General features: G+C 41.6%; 1 protein-coding gene across 1 annotated transcript in view; it reads left to right on the top strand.

Moving 5' to 3' along the window:
- HSD17B4 (hydroxysteroid 17-beta dehydrogenase 4) overlaps positions 1–12725 on the top strand; it is a 424146-nt gene that overhangs the window by 210852 nt on the left and 200569 nt on the right. The window contains exon 17 of the mRNA XM_029620119.1: positions 9871–9936. Within this exon, the coding sequence (XP_029475979.1) occupies positions 9871–9936 (66 nt within the window). The remainder of the gene's footprint in view (positions 1–9870; positions 9937–12725) is intronic.

Genomic DNA, 12725 nt, shown 5'->3' with positions numbered 1-12725 from the left:
TCTTTTTCTGATGTAAGTCAGAATAAAATTAGTTTATAGCCAAAATCTGACTGGCTAAACTGAGGGAAGTGCAGACTGAAGAACTAGAGGGATCTTGATGACCTAGAGACTGGGCAAGCTGGCAGACTATGTGGTTAAACTGGTAATTTCCTTTAAGCGTGCATATTTTAAAATATGTTCACTTGTACATGTAAAAGCTGGCAAGTCCAAAGGAAAGCTACATAAATGTTTCCTCATGTATCTGCTTATCATGCAAGGTTTAATTTATATTATGTGTGTGTATAATTTAATTCCAGTGCATGTGGGCTCGTGGCCACATAATTCTTTGTGGGCTCACACGCACTCGTTTTAAAGTTGCCATGCCTTTGACGCAACTGCAACATTCCTCACCGCTTTGATGGCAGGGGAATTGGATTCAGATGACAGCCAACACTTGGTCCTGACTTTTATGGTCCAGGGTACTGATACGCAGACATTTGGGAAAATGTCTGCGTATCAGTGCAACTTGCTGGACATGCTGCACAGACCATTTGGTTGCCTTCTGCGGACAGTTACTATGTTAATTGCCATTGATATGCACCTATTGGGGACAAGAAGGGGCTCCAGTCCTTGGAATCCAACAAGCGCATGAGTTGGCTCTTGCCAACACTTTTTCTCTCTTTCTCTTTTATCTGGGACTGGTTTTTTTCCAGTTTTTCTCTTAAAGGTCTGTGCACCTTGTCACAGGGGCACAAACATCAGTGATCCAAATGATTTCAGCCTGTGCTACCAAATAGATATGCAAAAATGGTGGTGGTGGTGGTCAGTAACACAATGGCCATTTTGTTTCCAAATGCCTTTATTTGGGGTTTGTTTAAAAAAACAAAGCAAAAAAAAAAGCCCCACAACGTATAAGAAATCTTGGACAAAGAGAAGGCTCTGTCTCACAGCCGTCGGCATTGAAATGGTGAACCATTGTGCAGAAAAGACGCCTGGGTACAATGCCTTGCCTGATAGGGAAGTTTCCCGCAATGTGTGAGATATCGAGTGTAACCAAAGAGGAAGGTATTACCTGGGTGCCAGAGATTGGGACTGGAGAACTCGTACAAAAATGTTCACATTGAGTAATTTTATTTTCCTGGCAGTTTTTCCTCCTGCTCCTCTGTGTTTGTAGCTCAGCTGAAGGCAGTATCTAGTGGGCTGTGGCTTCCTGAACCTCATTTGCAGGATTTTTTTCCTATTTTGTTTTTAAAGTCCAGCCATTGCAGCAGCAGTCCTCGACCAGGGACTATGGACCACGGCTCTTTCAGGAGCTCGGCTAGCTTGTACCCCAAGTCTGGCTACTAGGTTTCGCTATACTACAATGGCAGAGACTTCTCCCTCAGAAAGGGCTGTGAGGGCTGTCTCCTTGGCATCTCCATTCCCAGCCAGCTGGAGGGGCAGTAGCTAGGTTCCAAATTTGAACCAATTTCCTGCATGCTGGTATGCAGCATTGCTGCCGAACCATCAGGCCATCCCATTTGTTTGAGTTTAAGCATGTTGATGATTGCTTTTCCACTTATATTGTATTTCATTTCATGTATGACTTTTCTTAACTCTTCCTTTTGGGAAGAACTCAAAACTTTTATATGTGGGGATTACCTGTTATAGTCATGCAGATTTAAAATTAATTGTAGAAAGTGCTTTTTTTTACTCAGTACACAAGCTGTGGAATCTTTCCCAGAAAATGTGTTCAAGGTGGCTGGAGTAACGGGTTTTAAAAGAGATTTGGACACGTTTCTGGAGGAAAAGTCCATAGAACATTATTAGCCAAATAGACTACAGAGAGTTATTGTTATCCCTGGGATTGAGTAACAAGAAATTCATCTGCTTTTGGAATTTGCTGGGTACTTGTGACCCAGACTGGCTGCTGTTGGGAGAGGATATTGGGCTCAATGGGCCTTAGTCTGACCCAGCATGGCTTTTCTTATGTTCTTATGCATTTGGAGATGGATTCAGTTCCACCACTATTAAGAAAATATGTAGTATGCCTTTAGGATCATTACAAGGTTAAACACCACCTCCTCTGATGTGTCCCTATGGGAAAGACCATGCAGTACCTTATTTCTGCCCCTGTGGGTAGATCAGAAGGCCACTGACAGCTCATTAGTAATGTTGCTAATGAGCATATGCTGCCAATTCGGTTGTTCCTGTATCCCAAGCCTGGCAAGATATAGATCCCCTTCACCTTGTTTTATTTATTTTTTAAAAAGATTTTGTATACCGTCATTCGTGGTTACATCACAATGGTTCACAAGGTATTAACATCTAAAAAACACGACATTTTCAATAGTTACATAATAAAATACAATTGTAAAGACATTTAAAATTAATAAAAAACAAAACAAATCGACAGTTATGTATTATACTCAAGCGCTAGATGTATAGGCTTGCTCAAAGAGCCACGTGCTTTGTCTTAATCAGCAAATGCTTCGCAATTTTTACGTCTTCTCAATCTGCCCATTTGACCATGGATAATGTGGACTTGATGTTGTGCATACCAAGTCATACATTTCTGCAAATCTTACAAACTCTGCTGAAGTAAACTGAAGGACCATTCTCTGACACACATTCTTCTGGCGAGCAAAAATGTTTTGTGTTTTCTTCTTCAAAGCATCAACTATGATAGTTTATGACTACAGCCTAGTTTACATGATCATGAACAAAAAGATCTGATGCTACCTGTTGCCATGGTAGCAATGGCAATGCATTTGGGATCATTGGTTCTTTGGGCTTTGAAGCAAGATGCTGTCAACAGATTGGACACTTGAGCACCATCTCCTCTTTGTCAACATTCATTCCTGGCCAGTAAAACAATTCTCTGGCTCTGTTTTTGCATTTCTCAACTCACATGTGATCTTGGTGGATTTGTTTCATTAATTCAACTCTCAATGAGTATTGCCAAACTTTCTCCTTTGCAGATGGGATTGTCCATAGCTTATTCCTCATGAAAATTCCAAAATTCTACCTCCGAGGTAGGAGCCTTTGTTTTCATTTTTTATTTTCCCTGGGAGTTCAATCTTACAACAAAAATCAGTGGAAAAGTCATTTTTCCACAGTTTTATTTTATTTTTTTTGTTATAGCATTGAAATTCCCAGGAAAACTAAAATAAAATCTGAAAACAAAGGTCCCTACTTATACAGTAGGTGTGAGTGTCATGACTTTGGCCAACCATTGAGTATGGTTTTAAGTATTGCTGACAGCTGAGGGTCCATCTCTGTTGAAGCTTTTAGTTCTCATTTTCTTGTCTGAAATGAGTAAGTTGGACATAATTAAATGCACATGTGCTTCAGATGCCCCATCAGTGTTGACTTTATCCTCCAGAGGTAATATGTTTTGGGGTATCAGCCTAAACAGATTGTATTTTGCAATGTAATTTCTGCAGACATAACATCATTCTTTGTGCCCTGGCCGGTGCTGCTGCCAGACTCTTTTTCATGATTATTTCCAAAGGTTTGTGATCAGATTGCACAGATGCTTGTCATTCATATTAGTTTTTTAGTCTTCTCCAATGCATCATTTTGCTGGGTCTCCTTTTGAAAACCTGAGTGTTTCTTTAAAAGGTCTTTCAGGGGTAATATAGTATCAGCAAAATGTGGAATGAACTTTGCTAGATAGGTAATTTTGCCATTTCTAAAATTGTTTCCAATTCTAATCTATTTTCTGATAGTTTCTTGTTAGAAATTTTTGCAATTGTTGCTGTGTCTGGTCCGAGGCATTCTGCTTACAGCGCATGACAGTACTTTACCTTGCTAGCTTTTAATGTTTCTTTAATTTGACACCCTTTTCTCTGGACCTGGCTTTAAATTGACATCATATTTCTTCATGTTTATGCCACATACTATTATGCTGTCCACATACACTGCAATACTATGAATACCTGCATATGTTTTATCTACTTTTTCTTTGAAAGATTTCCTGAGCTGTGTAAATGCCAGATAGTAGGTGAGTAAGACTGTATCTTCCTTGTGGAGTATTAAAGATTGTGGGGTAGATTTTATAAATGTACGCGCGGGCGTACTTTTGTTTGTGCACCAGGCGCGAACAAAAGTACGCTGGATTTTATAAGATACGCGCATAGCCGCGCTTATCTTATAATATCCGGGGTCGGCGCGTGCAAGGGCGTGCACATTTGTGCAACCTGTGCGTGCCGAGCCCAGCGCGCGCTGCCTGTTCCCTCCAAGGCCGCTCCGAAATCGGAGCGGCCTCGGAGGGAACTTTCCTTCCGCTTCCCCCCCCTACCTTTGTTGGCAGATTTACGCCTGCAGAAAGCAGGCGTAAATCTGCGCGTGCCAGCGGGCTGCTGGCGCGCCATCACCCGACCCGGGGGCTGGTCCGGAGGCCTCGACCATGCCTCCGGGCCCGCCCCTGAAAAGCTGCATCACTTGCGGCACGCCCCCCGACACGCTCCTCCATGCAAGCCCCGGGACTTGCGCGCGTCCCGGGGCTTGTGCGCGCTGCCGAGCCTATGCAAAATAGGCTCGGCGCGCACAGGGGGGGAGGTTGGGGTAGGTTTTCGGGGGGTACACGCGTATTGTATGCGCGTACCCCTTTGAAAATCTACCCCTGTGAGTATAGAGCTTTTCTGGTCTAGTTTTATTTGCTAGTATCCTGATCTGGCATCAAGGACACTGAAGCATTTTACTCCTGCACTCTTGTTGGTGATGTCCTCCAGTGTGGCATTTGATAGTGTTCCCACCTTATTGCCTTGTTTAAATCACGGGGTTCAGATAAAATCTTTGCCCCCCTTGTGTGGTACCATTACCATTGAATTTACTTATTCTGTGGGTTCATTAACTTTGACAACTACAAAAAGGTTTTTCCATTCTGTTTACTTTTTTTTATGGCAAGTCTTTCTCAATGCCATGGGACTTCTATGTAGAGCATGCACAGATGGAATTATTGTTTTATCCACTTTGATTTTAGAGTCTCCGGGAATTGCCCTAATTCATGAAAAACATCTTAATATTTTGTTGATGCATCAGAGCAGTCACTTTCAGAGGACTTTGGGCATTGTCAACAGACAAAACCAGCTGTATTAGTTTTAAGTTCAGACACTGGGTTGGCCTTAGTCTTTACAATGTACAGACCTTGTTTGGACTGTAAATACAAATGTGATATCTTTCACAATCAGGTGCTCCCCTCCATATCCATATAACTTGTGGTTTGTGACTTTCGCTGAGCTGCACTTTTGCTGCTGAAATATACTTAAAGGTATCACATTAGCCTGCACCCCTGTGTCTAGATTAAACTTAATTTGCTTTGGGTTTTTCCTTACTGCTGTCTCCACAAATACTTGATCAGGGTTGCACCTTTTCAATAGCACTTATGAAGTTAAGAGTGTCTACTGATAGTGACCATTTCTATTGATAAGTTACATGAGTCACCCTGGGAAGCTATATCAGTATCCTGCACACCTTTTGGTTCTGTACTTCATAGCCAAATGATTATTCCTTTTACATTTGTGACACTAGAGAAGTATCTTTAGTATCTGTTTTGTTCTATGTAGTCTGCCTCCTTGGTTGGTATGATTTTTGTGTTTATTTCTTTAATTTCAAATGTAAATAAAGTAGTTATGTGAGTTATTTAGTAGGATATAGTTTTCATAAGACTTCCTTTTTTAATATTAGAGAGTTGTCATTCTCAGTTTGAGCATGGAATCGCACAGCTTGATCCTGCCCAAACTTCAATTAGCATTACTAAGTAATAGAGGAGAAAATCTCCTGATGGCCCTATATAATGCTCTTTATACTAACACTTGAAAAAAAAAAAAAAAAAGCATTAACTATAGAAACATAAAGGTTGATATTCAAAGACTTCATCTGGTTAACACTTCAAGCTACCTAGACAAGAAATGAGATTTCCTCTTAGCTAAATTTTGTGCTTGCAACCTGTGTGCACAAAATTTATGCAGATAAACGGAGGTGGTGCTGGGTGCATTTTGAGGTCCGGGCTAAACTTTAGCTGGTGAGTGTACACACATTATGTGCTATCTGGGTAAATTTGCATGCATAAGTCTGGTTAGAAAAATAGCTTTAGTTATCAGGGTGAAGTTATGTGTGCAACTTTTATCTGAGTATACAGCATTCAGGAGCAGATTTATATGCTGAATAACTGGGTAAAGTTACATACATACATGTCTACACTCTGAATATTGATCTCATAATGCCATAACTTATTTTGAATATGGCTTAATGAATTTATGGTTTTTCATTTTTGTTTCAATAGATTGGAGACATGTTTTTCTTTAAGGTGATATATAAATAAATTACAGTGCTGTACATCATTAGTTTATTTATATTCCACTTTAACCCCTTCCTAGAGCCCAAAGCAGATTGCAACAGTAAAGAAAAACAATAAGCAAATAAGATACAATTACAATAAAAATGCAATATACACCCCCCCAAAAAAAAATCAATAAAAACAGACAACATAACTAATGAACAATACACAACCAGACTACAAAAATAAAATCTACTGACTAAAATGTCTACAAATCATGTACTAAGTTGTGGGTAGATGGCCTTTATTTGTTTTCCTTTACATCTGTTAAGTCTCCCTAAAGGTGATTGTAATTTCAAGAGCTGATACAACAACTGCAGTTTATAACAGAAACTATGAAAGCAAGTAAATGATATACCCATGATGACTTTCTTTAATTTGGATGGAAAATTGTATTGATAACTCTGAAGGTTACAATTTCCTTAGCTGCTCTACTTCACATGTACAATTCCCTCTTTCTTCCATTCTTCTGTTGAAGTTAATTAGAAATACCAGTACAAGCTTTTGTGTGTCCTTATAATCTAATATAAACAGAGAAAATATATTGGATTTGAAGTGTTTATCTTAGGATATCAGTTTTTATCAATAAAAGCTGATAATTGTAAGTAGGTTGCAGTTGTCATGCCTGCAAGAAGGTGATACATAGCAGTGCAGAACAGGTACAGCAAGAAATATGACTCTCCTGTTCAGTGTTCTTTCTGCACCAGGAAGAAATCTAGTATTTCCTTAAGTGCTAGCAGAGGTGGGCTGTGATCAGGAACATGCAATGTTATCAGTCAGAAGTGTGGAAGGCAGGCAGTGTGAACAGACATGGGAATGTTGGGACACAAGTAAAAGAACCATCCGGAGGTTATGGGAGATGCAACCATTGGGGGGAAAAGAGATACTGCATGGAGGAAAGAAATTGCACAACAGGGAAGAGTTGATGTCACTTCATAATTTTTCTTTTGATATGGCACCATGTGTACACACAGCACTTAACCAGATAACTGACTGCTCCCAAGTAGATTACAATCCAGTTTGAGCACAGAGGTGTTAGGTGACTTTCATTAGAGAATGGAAGCAGGGCTTCCAGACTCACATATTTGTGCTCGCGTTTGCCACTGTACTAGAATGGCATCTTACATATAAACATAGAAATGACGGCAGAAGAAGACCAAATGGCCCATCCAGTCTGCCCAGCAAGCTTCACACACTTTTTTCTCTCATACTTATCTGTTTCTCTTAGCTCTTGGTTCTATTTCCCTTCCACCCCCACCATTAATGTAGAAAGCAGTGATGGAGCTGCATCCAAGTGAATATCTAGCTGATAAGTTAGGGGTAGTAGGGGTAGTAACCGCCGCAATAAGCAAGCTACACCCATGCTTATTTGTTTTACTCAGACTATGTTATACAGCCCTTATTGGTTGTTTTTCTTCTCCCCTGCCGTTGAAGCAGGGAGCTATGCTGGATATGCATCGAAAGTGAAGTATCAGGCACATTTGGTTTGGGGTAGTAACTGCCGTAACAAGCCAGCTACTCCCCGCTTTGTGAGTGTGAACCCTTTTTTCTTCTCCCCTGCCGTTGAAGCAGAGAGCTCTGCTCTATTTGCATAGAAATTGAAGTAACAGGCTTATTTGGTTTGGGGTAGTAACCGCCGTAACAAGCCAGCTACTCCCCCTTTGTGAGTGCAGATCCTTTATTCCACATTTCCTCTTGCTGTTGAAGCTAGAATGATGTTGGAGTCACAGTAAGCATGTGTACGTTTATTGAATAAGGGTATTGTCTCCAGGCAGTAGCCATCATTCTGGCGAGTCACCCACTCTTCATTGGCGGCCTCTTGACATTCTGGCGAGTCACCCACTCTTCATTGGCGGCCTCTTGACTTTATGGATCCACAGTGTTTATCCCACACCCCTTTGAAGTCCTTCACAGTTCTGGTCTTCACCACATCCTCCGGAAGGGCATTCCAGGCATCCACCACCCTCTCCGTGAAGAAATACTTCCTAACATTGGTTCTGAATCTTTCTCCCTGGAGCTTCAAATCGTGACCCCTGGTTCTGCTGATTTTTTCCTACGGAAAAGGTTTGTCGTTGTCTTTGGATCATTAAAACCTTTCAAGTATCTGAAGGTCTGTATCATATCACCTCTGCTCCTCCTTTCCTCCAGGGTGTACATATTTAGATTCTTCAATCTCTCCTCGTACGTCATCCGATGAAGATCCTCCACCTTCCTGGTCGCCCTTCTCTGTACCGCTTCCATCTTGTCCTTGTCTTTTTGTAGATACGGTCTCCAGAACTGAACACAGTATTCCAGGTGAGGCCTCACCAAGGACCTGTACAAGGGAATAATCACTTCCCTTTTCTTACTCGATATTCCTCTCTCTATGCAGCCCAGCATTCTTCTGGCTTTTGCTATCGCCTTGTCGCATTGTTTCGCAGACTTCTTATCATTAGACACTATCACCCCAAGGTCCCTCTCCTGCTCCGTGCACATCAGCCTTTCCCCCCCCATCGAATACAGTTCATTCGGGTTTCCACTCCCCATATGCATGACTTTGCACTTCTTGGCATTGAATCTCAGCTGCCATATCTTCGACTACTCTTCCAGTTTCCTTAGATCCCGTCTCATTCTCTCCACTCCTTCCGGCGTGTCCACTCTGTTGCAGATCTTAGTGTCATCCGCGAAAAGACAAACCTTGCCTTCTATCCCGTCCGCAATGTCGCTCACAAAGATATTGAACAGGACCGGTCCCAACACCGATCCTTGCGGTACACCACTTAAAACCGCTCTCTCTTCAGAGAAGGATCCATTTACCATTATTACAAGCCAGGAGAACTCCACATCCTAGTTAACACAGGCCAAACCTTCCCCCCCCCGTGACCTTGCTTTTCAGAAAGTAGTACATTTTACTTTATAGATGACTAGTAGCGTAATAGCACTACCTGATGGTATTATAGGACCATAATCTTATTTTCCCATTGGAGTAAAATATCTGGCTTCTAGCCCAGCAGTTTTGTTTAAGAGGAGGATTATTGCCTCATAAAATTGTCAGATTAGACTGTGATTATTTAGTTAAAATAGTTTGATATATTTCAAGTAAATATTGTTAAGTGGTTTGGCTTTTGCCCTCATTCACTTTTCAGAGCATTAAACTTTCATATTGCATTGAAGATGGAATTCAATCTTGCATTACAAGATTACTAGCATTTCTTTTTTAGCTTGGAGGGAGAAGATTTTGAAATGGTCTATCTGTGATTGCAAACTAGATTTCAGAGTCCTTGGATCAATAAGCTCTTTTATTGCTTATTTCCACTTTGCATTATTGCCAAATAGGCGTGTGTAGTACCTTACTAGATGTTTCTGTTTAGTGAACTGCTTAAGTGCTGTAAACTGTGCACATTCAACTGTATACCAGGGAAGTGTATAAGAGAGGCCCTTGAAATATTTTTTTACAGAATAGTAACATTTTTCATCATTTTCTATCAAAACAATCTAAATCTGAATTCTCCCTCTACCTGTAGGGAGTTGTTTAACTGAGAGACACTATTCCCTTTGCTAATAAGCATTTGCTTTTTCTTTTCTTTCAGGTAACCATTAGTCCACCCACTAGACCCCCAGATGCTGTAATGAATGATGCTACCTCAGTTGATCAGGTGAGGCTTCCCATTTTTATCCTGTACTGATCCATTGACTCTGTGCCGGATGTATATTATTATAGACACTCATGCCATGTGCCACCACTGTTTGTGCCCTGATCATGATGCTCCGAATAGCTCTAGTTGTGGTTTGATGCCCCTGCAAGCACTCCAGACCTGTACCTGGAAGATGAAGAAGGTGGCATTGGGTAAGGCCTCGAAGCCCTGGCATGAGGATAGGCAGTGGAACCAATCTGCCTCCGAGAGAGAAGCCTTATTCAGTCCCGGTGCCACAAAAACACTATAAATTATGCCTGGAGTCAGTCTACCCCATCATAGACCAGGGAAAGCTCCCCTGCCCATATTGGCACTGCCTCACAGATCCACTATGGGTGAGACTTTGAGCATGGTGCAGAGGTTCAGGGTAAGTAGCATGGGCCATCTCCTTTGGGGCCAGCTACTGCACCAAAGATGGAGCCATTGGCGCAGGGTTCTGTTGGGGCAGGACCCCTCTTGATACAAGAGGGCCATTTTGGTCTTAACCATGAGGAGTTCTTTGGCACAGATGTCTCCTCCCTTCTTGGCATGGAAGTTTTCCATGGTGCCAGGTGGTCTGTTTGGCCCAGATGTTCCATCTCTAGTGCTATTCGGGGCGCCTTCAGTTGCATTGCAGGGAACGTGTGGATGCTAGGCAAGATGCAGCCAACTTCCTCCGTGCAGAATGATTCTATGCAGAGAAACAAGCTTCTTTCTATTCCGAAGAGTATGGCATAACCTGAACATGTTGATGGTTCAGGAGAGGTTCAAGAAGTTTAGCAAAGTGTGCAATACATCTTTTAAATGTATTTATTTATTTTGCTGCTATTTTTGGTTATACAGCGAAGCTAGCCTTTTCTTTTATGTAGATGGAATGTACTATACGCACACAAATTAACAGTCAAGAGTTGTCATGTAACTAAACTCTGTGTTGATACTAGTTACTGATGTAAAAATTGGTGCTTAACTTCCACATTAAAGAACAACATAAGTTTAGTAGTAAAAACATTTTGAATTATACATTCCTACTTGAGACTACAAATAACATAGGAGATACAGCCATTTTAAGCCTAATCCTACTGTTGTCTGAGGAGGAGAGAATCACAGGTGGATGAGATCATTGCATATGGCATTCTTTTAGTACTATTTTGAAATATGCCAGTAGCATTCCATCAGTTCTGCTTACTGGCAGTTCTCAAACTTTTCCATTTGTCTTCTAACAAACTCACAGGACTCACCAAAAAAATAGAATCACTTAAAAATGCATAGAAAACTGGTAGTTTTTTGAGAGCTTTAATGTGGATGTGACATATTTAAAATGTTTTACAGACTATTTGACTGTGTTGCCTTTTATTCATGGGAGGTGCCTTGCTACTTCCATGGACATTGGGATGTCCATATAGTGCCAGTTTGATCCTCTTGGCTTACCACCAAGGAGGGATAGGCAATGCTTTTATCAAGCCACATGAGTCAGTATGGGAGAGCCTGAAACTGGGTGCCTATTCACATGTGGGGCCACACAGCCATCCTGCTTCTAGTTTGGGCCACTGGGTCCAGCAGCCCATGCATCTGGATGGGTCAAATTTCCTCATCAAGGGGCGATGGCCTCATTGATTAGCATTGTATAGAAAGTAGGGAGGGTGATGGGAAGGATAAGAGAGGGTACTACTGCTGCTGGCCGTGGCCTCTTCCTCCTGCTATCATGCTGGGATTTCTGGGAATTTCCCACCCACCCAACCCTTCTTGACTTGGCTTTCTTTGTACTAAGGTGTAGATAGTAGATTTATGTATTAGATGTCACGGATTGTTGGGCTAATTGCTTTTTGAAGTTGAGGGTAATTTATTTAAACATGCCTATATCTTCTTGCAGTCTTGCCTTTTGGAATGTCGGGTGTCTGAGTTTCATAGGGTTGAGCAATGTCAACTATTGTAAAGTTCCTTTACTAGCATGGCTAGGGTCATGGGCCACCTGGGTTGTTGGGTTCTGGTGTGGCAGCAGGCAAGTGAGTCAGTCCCATTCATCCATGCCCTGGAAGGCTAACAGACCAAAAAACAAAAAGGAAGTAGATCTATCAAAGCCATGAGGAATACAAGAAAAGGGGATAGATCTCAAGTCCTATAAAATTCTTTATTGCAAAAGCAGTCAAATACTCAACATTAGCCCGACTCTGGCCGAGTTTCACCACATGAATGGGCTGCTTCATGGACTGTAAGAGTACTATATTAGTCATACACTGAATTGCGGAGCTTGTTGATTGGCCAACGTCTAATGGGATCCTAGTCTCATCACGATGAAACCTTTACTTCATGCAACTCCTGTCCTTTTTGGTTTTTCAAAATAAATCAGTTAAGTTGAAAGATTAGTGTACTCTTTTAGTAACTTTAAATTTCCAAAGGTGGCACATGGTCACGAAGCCATTCTCTACCAGAATACAAAATGTAGCCGGCATTCAGTGACTGTAACACTATTATTGAAAACTTGGCGAAACTCGGCCAGAGTTGGGCTAATGTTGAGTATTTGACTGCTTTTGCAATAAAGAATTTTATAGGACTTGAGATCTATCCCCTTTTCTTGTATTCCCCTGGAAGGCTAACAGTCCTGCTTGAATGAAGTGGGTTGTCCGGTAAGGCTCAGGCCAATTTTTACCGTGCTAGGACCATGGTCTTGCTTCCTTGGGGTGGGCCAGTGGGTCTGGAGAGATGCTCTTTCCAGGTATCTATAGGCCAGGAGGGCACAGATTAGATTCTCTTGTCAGGGATTCAATAAAGTT

Source organism: Rhinatrema bivittatum, chromosome 1, assembly GCF_901001135.1.
Source record: "Rhinatrema bivittatum chromosome 1, aRhiBiv1.1, whole genome shotgun sequence".
NCBI lineage: Eukaryota > Metazoa > Chordata > Amphibia > Gymnophiona > Rhinatrematidae > Rhinatrema > Rhinatrema bivittatum.
Note: the sequence above shows the minus strand (reverse complement) of the source record. Positions and strands in the feature narration are given on the sequence as shown.